The following is a 14593-nucleotide window of genomic DNA, read 5'->3' as shown; positions in this document are numbered from 1 at the left end:
TGAATGAAACGGTCTACTAGGTTAACACTTAAAAGCTGTCATTTCTTGTCTTCCAATTAGTCAACTTTTTAAAATCCACAACTCAAATCATCTTATGAAGCCTATTTTCTAATACTATACTCATTCTAATTGTTGTTATGTAATATACTATACATTATTGGAAGTGAATATGAATACCAGGACAGTGACAAGTTCTTTATTTTGGATAAAACTCCTTTTTAAAGAAAAATATTACCCTGTAGATATTTCTGCATCTCAAAATTGTATCTCATTTCAAGACACTGAGACAGCTAGGACTTGTAGAAGATATACAGCTAACTGCTCTATAAGATCTGATTCACTTTAACATACATTCATTTTGCCTAATGGATTATCTCTCCTTTAGCACTGCAAAAAATAAGAGATTTCACATTTTGCAGTAATGAAATTTTAAGCCACAACAAATTCCTGGTATATTAAAAGCTGCACTGTTCACTTTATGGTGAATCTTCTCTCACTTTGTACAAATGGGAAAATAAAAGAAGTCAGTATGTCAGGTTTTCCATATAGAGGCTCTTTTGGACTTCAGTGATAAAGCTAAGTCAGGAAGAGGTGGAGCAGGAGACCAGTCATACTCATCTGATACTCGGACACCGAGATAAGTTAACAAAACAACCAAGTTTGATGGAGTTAACCCATGCAGAGCCCCCTGCACAGCTGTTACCAGAGCTGCAGAGGGCACAACAACTGGCAACATAAACTCCTGCAGAGGCCCTATTACAAAGAAATAAACAGCATAAAAAAAGAAGGATTTAAAAAAAGATTTATCTGGAATGGCAGATGTGCCTGGCAGATAGCATCTGTCTCTGAATTCAGGACTCCTCCCACACAAATCTTTAGAGACCTTAATGCTGGACTATCTCCTCTCCTCAAAACTTAGTCCCCCATTTTGCAGTAATTTCAATAGGTACCTAGTAGCTTTTATCTAGTAAAATAAAAAATATATGCATGCCTCTTTTAGTCCCATACTACTTTGTTGTTAAGGCTTTCCAGATTGCTACCACGCTGCCACTCACTAACAGATCTAACAGTTTGTCTCTTAAAGACAACCTTTAGCAGTTTCTATTATGTTTTCCAGAGTAATTGAACTTTTTGTCTTTGTTTTTTGGAGTATCTTATCTGTCCTTGAAAGCTTTAAGCTTCTTAGAAAATGAGAGGGGGAAAAAAAGAAGAGAGAGAAAAGAAAGCAAATACACATTGTTATCCACTTCTGATTAGGACAATACACGTTGCTTTGAGTAATATTCTACAAACTTTGAAGACAAAAGAAAGTTCTTCAGTTCTAACGTAATATACGTAAGACACGCGTATTGAAAAAACAGTTGTCATAATCTAAATTTAAGTTTTCCTCCCTTCCAAACCATAGGAGCATCTGAACTCACTTGTTAATGCTTACTGATTATATGACAGCGATTTGCAGAGATCAATTCTGACATGGCCTTACACGAACTTGGATTCCCAAAGAGCTCAACAATCTAAATAGAAACAAAATGTGCACAATGCCATTGACAAATTGTTAATAATTTATATTAATAATAATGAAAAATGTTAAAACAGAAGCAAAAAATTACATATATGTATTAGGTGACTAACAGGCCAAGTCAGTGAGCAGTTTATCATGGCAGAAGTGGGATTTGAATAACAAGGTAGCTGCAAAGCAGGGTGATTTACCACAAAGATGGTGTTTATAGAATACAAGAATGAACAAGTGAAAGGGTTGCTAACATCTGTGGAACAATGAGAAGGATCAGGTAGCAAGTGACAGAGTGGGACCCATGGGACGGAGCTAAGTTCTGAAGTGTTCTGAGGACAAAGTATATTCCGAAGTTCTGAAAAAGCAGTTTGAGTGAGCAACCTCAAAGGATGACCATAGCAGAAGACTGATTTCAGATGCATGAGGATCTCTGTCTTCATCTGATGTGTCCCAGAAATACACCCTTAGTTTTTGAGAAATCAGTTTTTATTGTTGGCTGGCCATGGCTAAGAATGTATCCAAGGCAGACTGAGATGTCTCGCAGGAGAGCAACAGGGAAGAAAAAAGTGACAAGAATATTGTACTGGGGAAACCCTGTGATGAGTCTGATATTATATATGTGTCATATGTCCAAATGATGGAGAGGTGCAGTGTTAATGGTAATGGAGCCATCAGGGAGAGATAAAGAGGAATACAATAGCCAGGCAGATGCGAAAACAAAGATTTTTGAAAAACAGACGGAAATGTATAGAAGCATTTAGGTTTGGCCAGAAGGAACTCCTAAGGAATAACAGTGGACTGAGAAGGGAGGTAATAAGCTATAAAGCTGGAAATGGGCTCACAACACTCATAAATTGTGCATAATTAAGTGGGAGTAGGCAAAAGTTGGACAGACAGAGTCAAAGGTGAGGGCTTTTTTTTTTTTTTTTTTTTTGCTTATGCTTCTATTAAAGCAGATTTGTATAGCAAAGGGAATGCATTTTAAAAGAAAAAGATGAGTCTAATGCGTGGGACTAAGGAGGCTGGAAGGTCTGCTATTCCTGTGAATTAGCTTGCCAGGGTTGGCAAGCCCTTTGCTCCATGTTTTCTTTCTCTCTCTCTCTCTCTCGACCAGGGGCAAAAAGTGCTAGGACTGTAGAATGAATAAAACCATCCCTCTTCCAACTGACTTACTCTTGCTTTCTTATTTGTATTTTTTAAACATACAAGATGGGTTTAGATTCAATGATACTTCATACATTAATTATTTCTGTAATTTAGTCATAGCTTCTTTCATATCATACTGCACTGAATTAACTACATTATAAAATGGAACCAATATCAATTACAAACATCCCACCCGTCAAACTGGTCAATGATTGCACCATAAAAACATAAATGATAGGGTTGGAAGAGGCCTGTTTTTCAGCCCAGCACCCAGCATCAAGCAGGATTTTCTTCCACACTAATGTTAAAAGCATTTTATCTGAGCCATATCATTATATTATAAACCACGGCAACTCGGCAACTGCGTAAAGAAAGAGTAGCCAGAAACCGACTCGCCCGCACTACTGCATTTTTTCCCCCCTCACATCTAACCTGCACAATCTAGTTTTATTTTCTGTATATCCGGCCAACAACTCTTCTGTTAATCCCTATGGCATGTATATAAACTAGTAAGCTTAAAAAAATGCCATGTTATCCAGACTCAGAGATAACAGCAATGTGACACTGCTTTCTCTCCCACTTGAGAATTCAAAGGGTGTTCCCCTGGAGGTACAACTAATTGTGGGAATGCTGCTATCCAGAAATACCAATCATCCATTAATTTTTAAAAGATTAATCAATAAATAATAATATTTAGCATGTGACTTTATAAATGCACCTTACAAACACTGATGAGTAACTAAGTCATGGTTAATGCGTATATGTGACGTTTCTGGCAAAGCTTTTCAGTTTTCTTAGTCATGATCTGAAGCAAATTACATAGTCCAAAGCCCTACAGAGCTCTCAGCCTTTACTGTGCAGTGTGCTTTGTTTTCAGTCTCTGTACAAATTAATGGATACTGTGGGACCTTTACAAGATCTGATGAAGGTATGAATCTTAAGCCTGTTTAGAGACTTAGTTTACATGCTAATAAAGTAGTCACTTTATTAGCTACATATGGCTTATAATGATATTACAGCTTGTGAAAACACATACTCAAAAATTAGATAGCTCTTATCTAGATTATCTCGCATACAGATGATAACTTAATAAAGCAAGTAGACAAATATTTATTTTCTAAACAAAAAGATACCTGCACAGCAAGAGATAGTGCTACGGATGGATAATTTTTTTTTAAATCAAATAAAATAATCAGTTTAGAATGACCATGCTTGAAACTGTTAACCATCCCGCTCTACAATTTAGTGATGAATTATAAATCTCTGAAAAAAAATCCAACTGCAGCTATTGACTCTATAATGCAACTAAGCAGCAGTTCACTTTTTCTCACTCATTAATTTAAAAGGTTGTTCTATGCATCTTTTCTAAAATATTTTTTGCCGTGCTCTTAATTTTTGTGTACTAAGAATTCTTCCTAAAGTACTTCCCATAAATTCTTAGCTAAATAAAGTCACCTTTAATTTTTATGACATGTAAAAAAAATTGACTTTCAGTTAAGTATCAAAGCTCTAAAAGTATGGGCTAACTAGTATTTTTCCTACTTTGCTGCCTCCCCACTAAACTTACGAAGATGACATTCCTTCCTGAAGTTTTGAGGCAGCAAGGACTTGATGCCACAGTTTGTAACACAGTTATCCACAGTGTGCATGCAATTCTGTCCATGTACTACTTATGAAATAGAAATGTAGAAATTTTCTCTCATTTGGGAGTTGCAGAGGTTTTATAATATTCAGAATGGAATGCTAGGTACAAACCAACAAGCAGTGACATTGCCTATATAAACAAACTGCACTAGAGAAGGGTAACTCAATACAAATCGAGTAACCATTTTTAGTGTTTCTCTGGTATTTATCCAATAAACACCTCCTTAATTTAATTTTTAAATTCAGTGATTTTTTTATTGGTTTATTACAGAATAAAAACTCAGAATCTCTAAGTATAAGACAAATGATAGAGGAAAAAGTAAGGCAGCTCTTGGTTTTGTTTGATGCTATCAATGAAAACATACTTTGAAGTAGGCAGTCACTTCAGTTCACTAGCCTGAGCAGTTTCCATATAAACAACAGAACTTCCCCAGTATAAAATTCAGTATGAAATAAATTATCAACCTACAGTTCAAAAACTTCTCAAGTGACAGCACAGAAATGATTCATTTCAAGGGCACAGAGAAAACACACACTCACTTCCATTAACTGATGATCTATGCAAATAGCTTGAGAACAACCACCTCTTTAATTTAATTTTTGAAAAAAGGAAGCAAAGATACCATCACAAAGTGAGGCTCATGTCACATCTTAATGCCTTTTTACAACACCAAAATTCCAAGTAAATCAAAACTTTTCTTCCTAGCTTATATTACAAGCGAGCTCACCTTTGGAAGTGGCACTAGCACTTGTGCACCTATTAGTACAATAGTCTTAAATACAGATTGTTTAGGATGCCTATCGTATAAAAATAAAACCTCAAAGCTATATTTTCTTATAACAGGTTAAAAATAAAACACATGCTCTCAAGCCATAGCTGCCCATTCCACTTAGGGAGAACGAAACGCATTCTCAAAGGTCAGAAAAGAACACAGACACAAGTGCCAATACCATAACAAAGCTGTTTGCGCCAGGAACCCGTACGGTTTAAGTAGTAAAGCTGAAACCCAACCACTAAGCCGAGTTTAATCCAGCAGTTCACTCCCCTCTGAGCACAGCCTCTCACTTCTTGAAACTGGCTGTAAACAGAGCAAGGGAGGGGCTGCTGCCGCCTGCCAAGCCAAGCAGAAACTCGTGAGTAAGTTACTAGGGGAAAAACAAGTGCAGCGCACACACGGCGCAGCGCGCCGCATGCATGCTGGGGACAGGCGGGCGCGATGGCTCCAAAGCGAAACGAGACAAGGCTTTTCAGCCTCCTTCCTTCCTCGGAAACACTACTTCTCAAACGCGTGTGGATCGCGCAGCGCGAAGGAATGTGAAACGTGAATTAAAGGTAAGAGGCTTGAAAACAAGGCTGCTGAGGCTGGGGCCGAGAGAGAGGACCTGGAGCGTGAGCAGCAGTCCGGAGGCAGCTCTTTTACTCCTAACTCTGCATTTTAACTTCGGGTTTTAAATAGGATGAAAGTGTAAGAACAGCAAAACCAGAAGCAGCGTTAGGGAAGGCTGAGTCGGAATACAGTAAACAGGAGGACTGCAGAACCGACTTATGCAACACACCGAACCTGAGCTTCAGAAGGACTTCTGGTTAGAGGAGCGCTTGCTTTAGAGTTATCAAGTCAAACTGCTTCATTTGTAGCGCCCTAAGGACTCACCCAAACGTAGTCTGCGAAGGCAAAAGTGCCTGTAAAATGACAAAAGACATTCCTGGGTAAGAAATGCCGAACTGAGCCTGTACAGCATAGCAAACAGGTACAGCGCTTTCTCAGGTAAGTGACATGTAAAACTGGGTGATTATTATATTGATGGCAAAAATACCCCATCTGGTAGTTCAGAAATCATTAACGACATATTTCTTCAGAGAATATATGTTTATTGTGGACTTTATTTTTGCTCATTTCTGAGATAAGTTCTGTCATTTCGTAATTAACAAAATAAATTTCCAGCTATTTCTGTCGTTAGAGGAGTCTTATTTAACTGCGTTTACAGGAAATAAAGCAAATGGGGTAATTTTTAAAAAGAATTGTGGAAGCAGACATGCCTCTCTACAATACAAAGCAGGGTAGCAAAAACTGTATTGATCGCATTCAGAGACAATATACAGAAAAGTGTTTTGTGGCTGATGTAATTCAGTCTGGAGTAATCAAAGCTACATGCTTAAGGATAAACCTACACAATGGAAGTACGTGATTGTACCCGTGCCTGTGCTTAGTCACCCTTGCACTCACTGTAATGCATATATTTGCAATATCTAGTTCCAGTCTACTGCTTTGGTTGAATCAGGTCATAACAGTTCAATGCAGTTTTGGTCACCTTCAACTGTGCAAAACAGCTTTTTTTTTTTTTAATTAAAAAAAAAAGAAACATTTAAAACAACGGTCTAAAAATAAACTGGGTTGTTTTCAGTGCTCAAAAATAGTATGAAGCTTGAAGGGTCAATATGAAGATACTATACTTTGTAACACACGTGCCATGCTACAGCTAAAGAACAATTTGAGAAAAACACAAAGTTTTTCCACAATGGTAAAAGCAAGCCAAATACAACTGAATTTCATCTTGCGCTACTGCCACAGAAATCACTTATCTGAGAAAAGCCAATATATAGTGGTGGAATAAGAAATTTGTTTGTTCAGCTAAAATTGCTGTATTTTTAGCCTGACTTCTGGCACAAACTAATGATATTTAGAAAAAAACGTGCAAAAACAACTACAATGGGAAGTAAAAATGCAATGTAACAGATTCTGGAACAAATTCTGTACTATAGCTGAAGTGTCAAAGGATTAGCACCAGTGAGATACAGCCATATATCTTTCTGTGTTTGGAAAACCCACACTGTGTAATTTAGCTGTATGGTTCATTAAATATAGCATATTTCCTAGTAGCATTCATTTTAATTGCACAATCTTTATTGTGGATTTGATTATATCTTGTCCTCGCTCTTTTTTGGAAAGAATTGTATGTGTACTTTTATTTTTTATACATACTAAAAGGAAAAAACACAAAATTACGCTAAGTATCTGACATTACCACAATACACTTGACATGGGAAATCACCTGCCACATAAATTCCACACTGGCCCAGAAATGGCCTAGCAGGAATAATAATGATGATTTTAAGGCTGTGAATGTTTGCAGTTGTACTTTAGAGATTATTTACTTCAGCATTTTGGAAAGACACTTTTCATGACTGTTTTGAAAAGTTTACTGATTTCGGTTAGAACGTTATCTCTTTACTGATAAAGACAGCTGGACAACATCTACTGAAATTAGCATATTTTTAAAAGAAGTCAGGCTCTTTTGAGAGGGGAAAGATAATTCTTGCCTTTTCAGAAAGTCAGGCTGCCCTGATATTAGGTTCCCCGGACTACAGAGGTCCATTGTTTTTTCAGAGCTAAATGGTTATAGGTTTGAAGTCAGAGTATGGCTAGACCCATAAAAAATTCACTACATTCCCCGATTTCCTCTAGTCTTTGTCAACCTTATCGCTGACCCAGTTGTCTGTCCACTCCCACTGTACCTCCTTGGTTGTGCCTCCTAAGTTTTCACCTGAAGAGAGAGCTTCTTATTTATATTTAGTTTACCACAGAACACGACAGAGAACTGTATTCTGCAGTTTATTGCTGAGATTTGTGGCTCATCTTACATCCTTCACTTCTTCAGCCATTACTGTGTTACATAATTATTAGATGTATTAAAGATACTGTTTAGTAATTTAAAAACAGTGTACTAATCTTAAAATACTGATGTAATATACACAGAGATGTATAGTCTATGATTAACTGTTGAGTGTCCTGTAATGAATCATTTGCTTATTTCATTTTAAAAATTAAAATTTCAGTACATTTACTAATCTCATGAAATTCTGAGCCAGAGATGACTTTGTTCTAGACTAACAAGATCAAAAGGCATTTAGTCATTGACTTTTCCTTGAGTATAATCTTTGTTTTCTTCATACTACATTGCATTTCATTTAGAATGTAATATCTGAACAATACTCTCACTATTTCTCTCTCCACAGGAAAGCTGGTAACCAGCAGAGAAGATACAAAAGCTAAAATCACTATGTGGAGCTGTGAAACATTAAATAGTACCGAGAACAGTGAGGACCAGCATCTCTGCCATGACTTCCATCTTGTGCTTTCCATCTTTTCCCTTCTCTACCTCATTATATGTTTTCCAATTGGCCTTTGTTACAATGGCTTGCTGGTCCTAGTTAACCTCTGTAACAAAGCAACTATGACTATGCCAGATGTTTACTTTGTCAATATTGCCATTGCTGGTCTCATCATCAACGCTCTGGCACCATTGTACCTTCTAGGTCTTGCCAATACAAAATGGGCCATCTGGAATTCCAACAATGAAGTTTATATTACCTTACTTATTTTATTCAACGTTTCATCTTTAGTTACCATGTACTCTACTACATTGCTCAGTCTGGACTACTACATTGAACGTGCTCTACCTAGAACTTATATGTCAAGTGTGTACAACACGAAACATGTTTGTGGATTCATATGGGGCGGAGCTATGCTTACGAGCTTCTCATCTCTTCTATTCTACGTCTGCAATCACGTATCCACTAAAATAATTGAATGTTCCAAGATGCAGAACAAAGAGGCAGCAGATGCCATTATGGTCTTTATCGGGTATGTTGTACCAGCTATTGCTGTACTGTATGCACTTGTATTAATTTTGCGAATACGCAAAGAGGCTACACCACTGGATCAAGACACTGGACGATTAGATCCATCGGTGCACAGGCTTTTGATTGCCACAGTCTGTACACAGTTCACGTTATGGACACCCTATTATGTAACTCTTTTGGTAAGCACATTTACTAATGCACAAGGAAGACTAGCGGATGAGAATTACAGTCGAATATTACATTTTACCAAGATTTTATCAAAATTTTTTGCTTTCTCAAGCAGCTTTGTAATGCCTCTGCTCTACAGATACATTAACAAAAACTTTCCCAACAAATTACGACGCCTGCTTAAAAAAATGCATTGTGGGAATCAAGGGTGTTCTCATGAACGCACAGTAGTACAGCAAGTTATGACGTAGGTATGAAAAAATCTCTGGTGTTCAGTTACTGCAGTCCTTAGTATATCAGTACTCAGGCTATGATATTGCTGTGTTGGCACTGAAAATCATTTATGTGAGGGTCCCAACCAGGGGGCCAGAAGGAGCCTTCCATTACAGTTAAATGAGACACAGTCTTAATTTTCAAATAGTTAAGTGTTTGCAGAAATCTTGTAAGGCTCTGGCCTATGTGCTGTAATACCTGTGACATCTAATATATTCAGTGCACTGAACTGGTTACAAAGCATAAGCTCTGTCTTCATAGTTCTAATATTTCTGCCTGAAGAAATAACTAAGCATTTAATTGAAATTTTGACTGAAGACAGCACTTTGTATCTTGTACAGAAAAAAGAATTATCTTATTTTCTGTACAAAGAAATAACTAACAGTGCTATCCTTGATGAAGTAAATGGCATTTTTCAATGAAGATGATCTAGGTGATCTTTAGTAAAGATCATATTACTCAATAATGTAAGTCCAAATAGTAATATGTTAATTATAAATTACATTATTTAATTTCTTTCTCCATCACTGAATCCCCTCTAAAAATGCCTAATTTACCATTTTCAGAAATTATATTCTCACACCAACTAACCTAAGATTTAACACCTATTTTAAATCAATATTTTCTAGATCTAGTAATTAACAATTTTTTTTAATTATTTTTCCAGTGCTCTGTTTGCATCCTAAAACATTTCAACAATTCAGAAATATTTATTAACAAATTCTAGGGGAACTGAGAGACGTTTTCTCTGCACATTAAAATGAAGGACACAGTGGTTTACAAAGTTAAATTAAAATTTAACTAGTAAAGAATGTCTGGCTAAGTGTTATGGTCCACATATGTTCATGTAACAAGAGTAATTATCTTAAAAATAAATATGTTTATGATTAACATTTTGTATTTTCAAGGGATATGTTTGCAACAAATAAATTAACTTCTCTTTAATCTAGGGCATCATTGGAGGTTTGGAAACCATACAAAATCCTTCAATACATACTAGATTTTAAAATGGGAGCAGCATGTATGCGTTCCAGTCAGCATCAGCTGACCTCTCAGAAATGGAGTGCCTCCCTCTGTATTGCACAGAGGTGATAAAGAAACCCAGGGTCGAATACCAAATTTTACAGTTTGGAGAGTATTCGAAATATATGAGAAACACAAACATGCTGCAGGTAAATTAGTAGTGGAATGTCAGTTAACCCACAATAACAAATTAGGAAATGCTGACCCAAAGAATTCGCTGTAACTGGTGTTGCAGTATGAACGGCAGAGGGAGCAGAAGTTAAACCCGTGTTGTCCCATCGGTTTGGGGCAGCATGACAGCTTTGGCACTGGCCTTGCTTTCACATGGCATAGTCATTTCATTGACTCATCTGTCACAACTCTCAAACTCCACATGACTTCATCAACAAGTGTGGCTTTTCAAGCTTCTGGTATAGAAAAACCAAGGAGTAAAAACAGAATTAAACCTTTTCCATTGCTCATAGCACAGTTTTATCTGATAATTTGCCCTAATGTATCAGCATAGAGACATGCATAAACTTTAAGTGGGAAGTCGCTGAGGTCACGGACTTCTCTGATCTTGTAGTGTCTCATATTTTATGGAAACTTTTTTAACCCTTAAAACCCTATACATTAAATCATCTATTTCTGTGGTGGGTTTTCTGCATGAAAACTATCCAGCACAATTATATCAATTTACTTCATAGTTTTAGCCTGTTGATTAAAACCATGTAAAGGCAGGAAGCCTTTATCATTGTGTCTGATTGACGCTACGGCCTGTGGTGCCTCCGTGCTGACAGCATGCTGGCTTTCTTGTTTTTTGGTAAACCATTGCCTTTTTCTTTCCCTTTTTTCTCACCCCCACCCACCCAGCATAGGAGCTTTTCTAAGAACTGCAAGCTACACTCTACTTTTTAAGCATTCAAGCTCACCTTCCACACCAAAATGCAGAAATAAGAAACCTTTCCTTACAGCTGTCTAGCAAATAGGCTCCTCTTCTTCCCACCAGAGGAAAATTTGGTTTCCTAAAGCACCACATTAAACCTCTCATGTAGAAGCTGTTAAAGAAATTCTGTCCTATTATGCAGGGAAACAAATTCCAGCAGGGAGGCACTGGCTTATCTGGTATGAATACAGGCTTACAGAACTGGGCCACTGCCAGGACTGTGTGGCTGACGGACAGCATTAAGTGCAATTTTAACTTCTATGTTGCTTTCTTACTCTGTTTCCTCCTTCTCCCAAGTCATCTTGCTTATTGTGTCTAATAGGACTGAATGGCATATTTATTTCTGCTCTTTTCTCTCCATGTTAAGTTCCCTGTCTCAAACCACTGTTCTTTTATTATTTCTCTTTGGATTTTTTCTTGTGTTTTCCATCTGCATGTGCTGTTCTATTTGATTTTCTTGTTTAGTTTTGCTCCTCTGTTCCCTTCCCTACTTGGTCCTTTACTTTATCCTTGATACTACTCACCACTCATATTTACTTCACTAGACGACTGACTCTTTTATGACAGCTCAAATTTTATCACAATGATTTGAAATTATAAATGGATTTGTTTAGCAAAATGGAAGCTGCAATTTAAAAGATGGAGAAAGAACAGGTTTTATATAATTTACTCTTTAAATCTCAATTTTGAGTTTTTCTGATGTCCTTTTTATTTCAGAAAAGTTAAGTATTTTTGCATATATCCTTGATAATATACTAAATGTGATGGCAATCATATAGACAAACAACTGTTATAATTTAATGAATGAGATTAATATGGACTCAATAAATATTTTTAAGAGTTAAAGTGATATATCAGTTGCCTCGAAGAAACTGTGCCATGGAACAACTGACTGCAGTTCTCTTAAGGAAATTCTGAGCGCTTGCAATACCCTCAACTTGGTGTCTCTTAAAAAGTGACATTCCAAAAAACAGCAACTTTGCAATATTTATACAAAAAAGGGTACATGAGCAAGTGCATTAAAATACTTTAGGAAATACATGGTATCATAAATACAGGGGAACTTTTATGGACCGATCTTTAATATACAAAGTTCTAAAAGTGGGGCCTTTCCATTTCAATACCTGAAGGGTTTTGATGATTTTGTAAATATGGGCTTATCTATTTTGCATTTAAATAAATATGAATAAAGTATTGTATATATGTGCAAGATAAAAATCAGTCTACTGATGTAAAAAAAATCTGCAAAGAATTTATTAAATTATTTCTTAAAGAAAGTATCATTTAAATGTAAACCTCTGAACAATGAAGTGTACTGTATGTTACTGTATGTATATACTGTATATTAGAAAGTAAGCACAAGTTAAGTGCCATTATTAACAGTGTTATTTTCTCACAAAATTAAATTTAATATTTGAGTTGATCTATGGCTTACAGCCCTCTTGCTGAAGAGCCAATTAAGTCAAATCAATAAACTAACAAAAATGTTCATCTCCGCTTCTGCTTAAGTCGTTAACAAAGCTAGTTCCAGACAGGTTCTTGTTGACTGATCTAGTACAGATCCTCGTTTCACAAGTTTCCGTTTGAGAACCAAACTGAGGTGAGCTCTGAAGAGGTAATGTTCTGTTAATGAAAGAAAGCAGTCAACCACTAGAAAATTTCTGTCTCCATTTAAAATGAGGGGACAGAATCTTCCGTATCATGTCATAAAACTATAGAAATGCAAAGCTTCACAACGGAACTACTGACTCGTACAATACTCTTAATAAAATGCCTAAGTGTTAAAGTCTATCTGGTCAGTAAGTGATTTTTTTGGCCTTCTTAATAAAAACCCAACTGTAGATAAGGTTAAACCAGTGTTGCTTCACTGAATTAAACCATCACAAACTACGTGACTTGAATGTCAAATCACACATATTGAATTATCATTTTTTCCAGATCACAATTCTGACATCATTCAAATCTCATTATTCATCAGCGTGAAGTTGGCTGGGGATGAAAGTAAAAAGAAATTCCCCAAACCGAAATGAAAATACCACTCCTCCATCCTCCAACCCCCCGAACTACAACTTTTTTAGTATAAAGAATCCTGCAACTAAAAGAATGGATTAATATCACACCACAAAAATACCAGGTTAGTGATGAATGCATACATTGCCCATGTCCTTGTCACATCATCTCCTCTGTGCTGCCACAGATGAGTTCATAGAAATCAACTCCCTGCAGAACTTCTCTTGGTTCCCTGAACAACATAGATGTAATAATGTATACCTTTGGCACTGCAAAGACTATTTACCTCTAAGAGTTTTAACATCCCTGATAATACATTATTTGCAGTAGCCACTGCATATGATCAAAATTATCAGTCACCATGGATCAATTAGTTTACCCCGCATATATGAAAATACTTCTGTCATTATACATTCAAAATTATTAATTACTTCCCTGTAAAGTGTATGCTGACAGTAAGTAAAGTAACTATTTAAAATGGTTACTGGTGAATTACTAAAAACAAACAAACGAATATCTTAGGAATCTCTTCCATAATAACAAAACAGTCCAAGACACTTACAAGCGTTAAGTCTCAGTGAAAATAAATGAAAATAGCAACTGTGAAAATGGGAATTGTAGTATTACACCATTTAATCAAAGCCTAGTATCTCACAAGAAGTCTTTACTTCCATACAATGATTTAAAGACTATTTCTTACTCCTCTAAATTGGAGAGCCAGCATTTCTAAACAAACACAGTGAGCAGTAATTTTCTGATGCTTCATTCCTCAGACCATTCTCTGCTGTAACCATTACACGTAAAAAGGCCATGTTTCTCATCTCGAGAAGTAAAATCCCTTTTATATAAAACAGACTTGGAGAATCTTAAATGAAAATGCAGCTCATTAATAAGCAGCAAGTTAACTAGCCTACAGTTTTGCAAAGGATGAACTTCAACATAAATGCAAGTAAACTCAACTGATCAGATACCGTCACTCAAGTCAGCAGGTTTGCACTGGTACAAAACAGGCCAACATGGCATCAGAATCAGCCCTTTTCCATCAGCACAAAAAGATTTCACTGAAGACAACCATATTTTGGAGCAGTCACAGAGAATATATATTTAACTGTATCATATAAGAGAAAAATAGGCACCAAAGTTGACAAGAAAATATGATACCTATACCAGAGAACTCAAGGGAATGTAACTTTTGTTTTTAAACCAAGATTCAATTAAACTGGTTCTGTGCTATGGGCAAGTACATAAT

At 36.4% G+C, this 14593-nt stretch overlaps 2 protein-coding genes across 3 annotated transcripts in view; one reads left to right on the top strand and one right to left on the bottom strand.

The window, feature by feature from the left end:
• CUNH7orf50 (chromosome unknown C7orf50 homolog) overlaps positions 1-14593 on the bottom strand; it is a 135712-nt gene that overhangs the window by 79656 nt on the left and 41463 nt on the right. The window lies entirely within an intron of this gene.
• Positions 5474-12825, top strand: GPR146 (G protein-coupled receptor 146). 2 transcript variants are annotated; one of them, XM_026083174.1, is made up of 3 exons: positions 5474-5636; positions 5761-6069; positions 8319-12825. In XM_026083174.1, the coding sequence occupies exon 3, from the start codon at positions 8363-8365 to the stop codon at positions 9362-9364; it is 1002 nt and encodes a 333-aa protein (XP_025938959.1). In that variant the 5' UTR covers positions 5474-5636; positions 5761-6069; positions 8319-8362; the 3' UTR covers positions 9365-12825. The 2 variants fall into 2 exon arrangements, with proteins under 2 accessions (XP_025938959.1, XP_025938960.1); XM_026083175.1 differs by lacking the exon at positions 5761-6069.

The sequence above is a fragment of the Apteryx rowi genome, unplaced genomic scaffold, assembly GCF_003343035.1.
Source record: "Apteryx rowi isolate R43461 unplaced genomic scaffold, aptRow1 scaffold_6, whole genome shotgun sequence".
NCBI classification, from domain to species: domain Eukaryota; kingdom Metazoa; phylum Chordata; class Aves; order Apterygiformes; family Apterygidae; genus Apteryx; species Apteryx rowi.
Note: the sequence above shows the minus strand (reverse complement) of the source record. Positions and strands in the feature narration are given on the sequence as shown.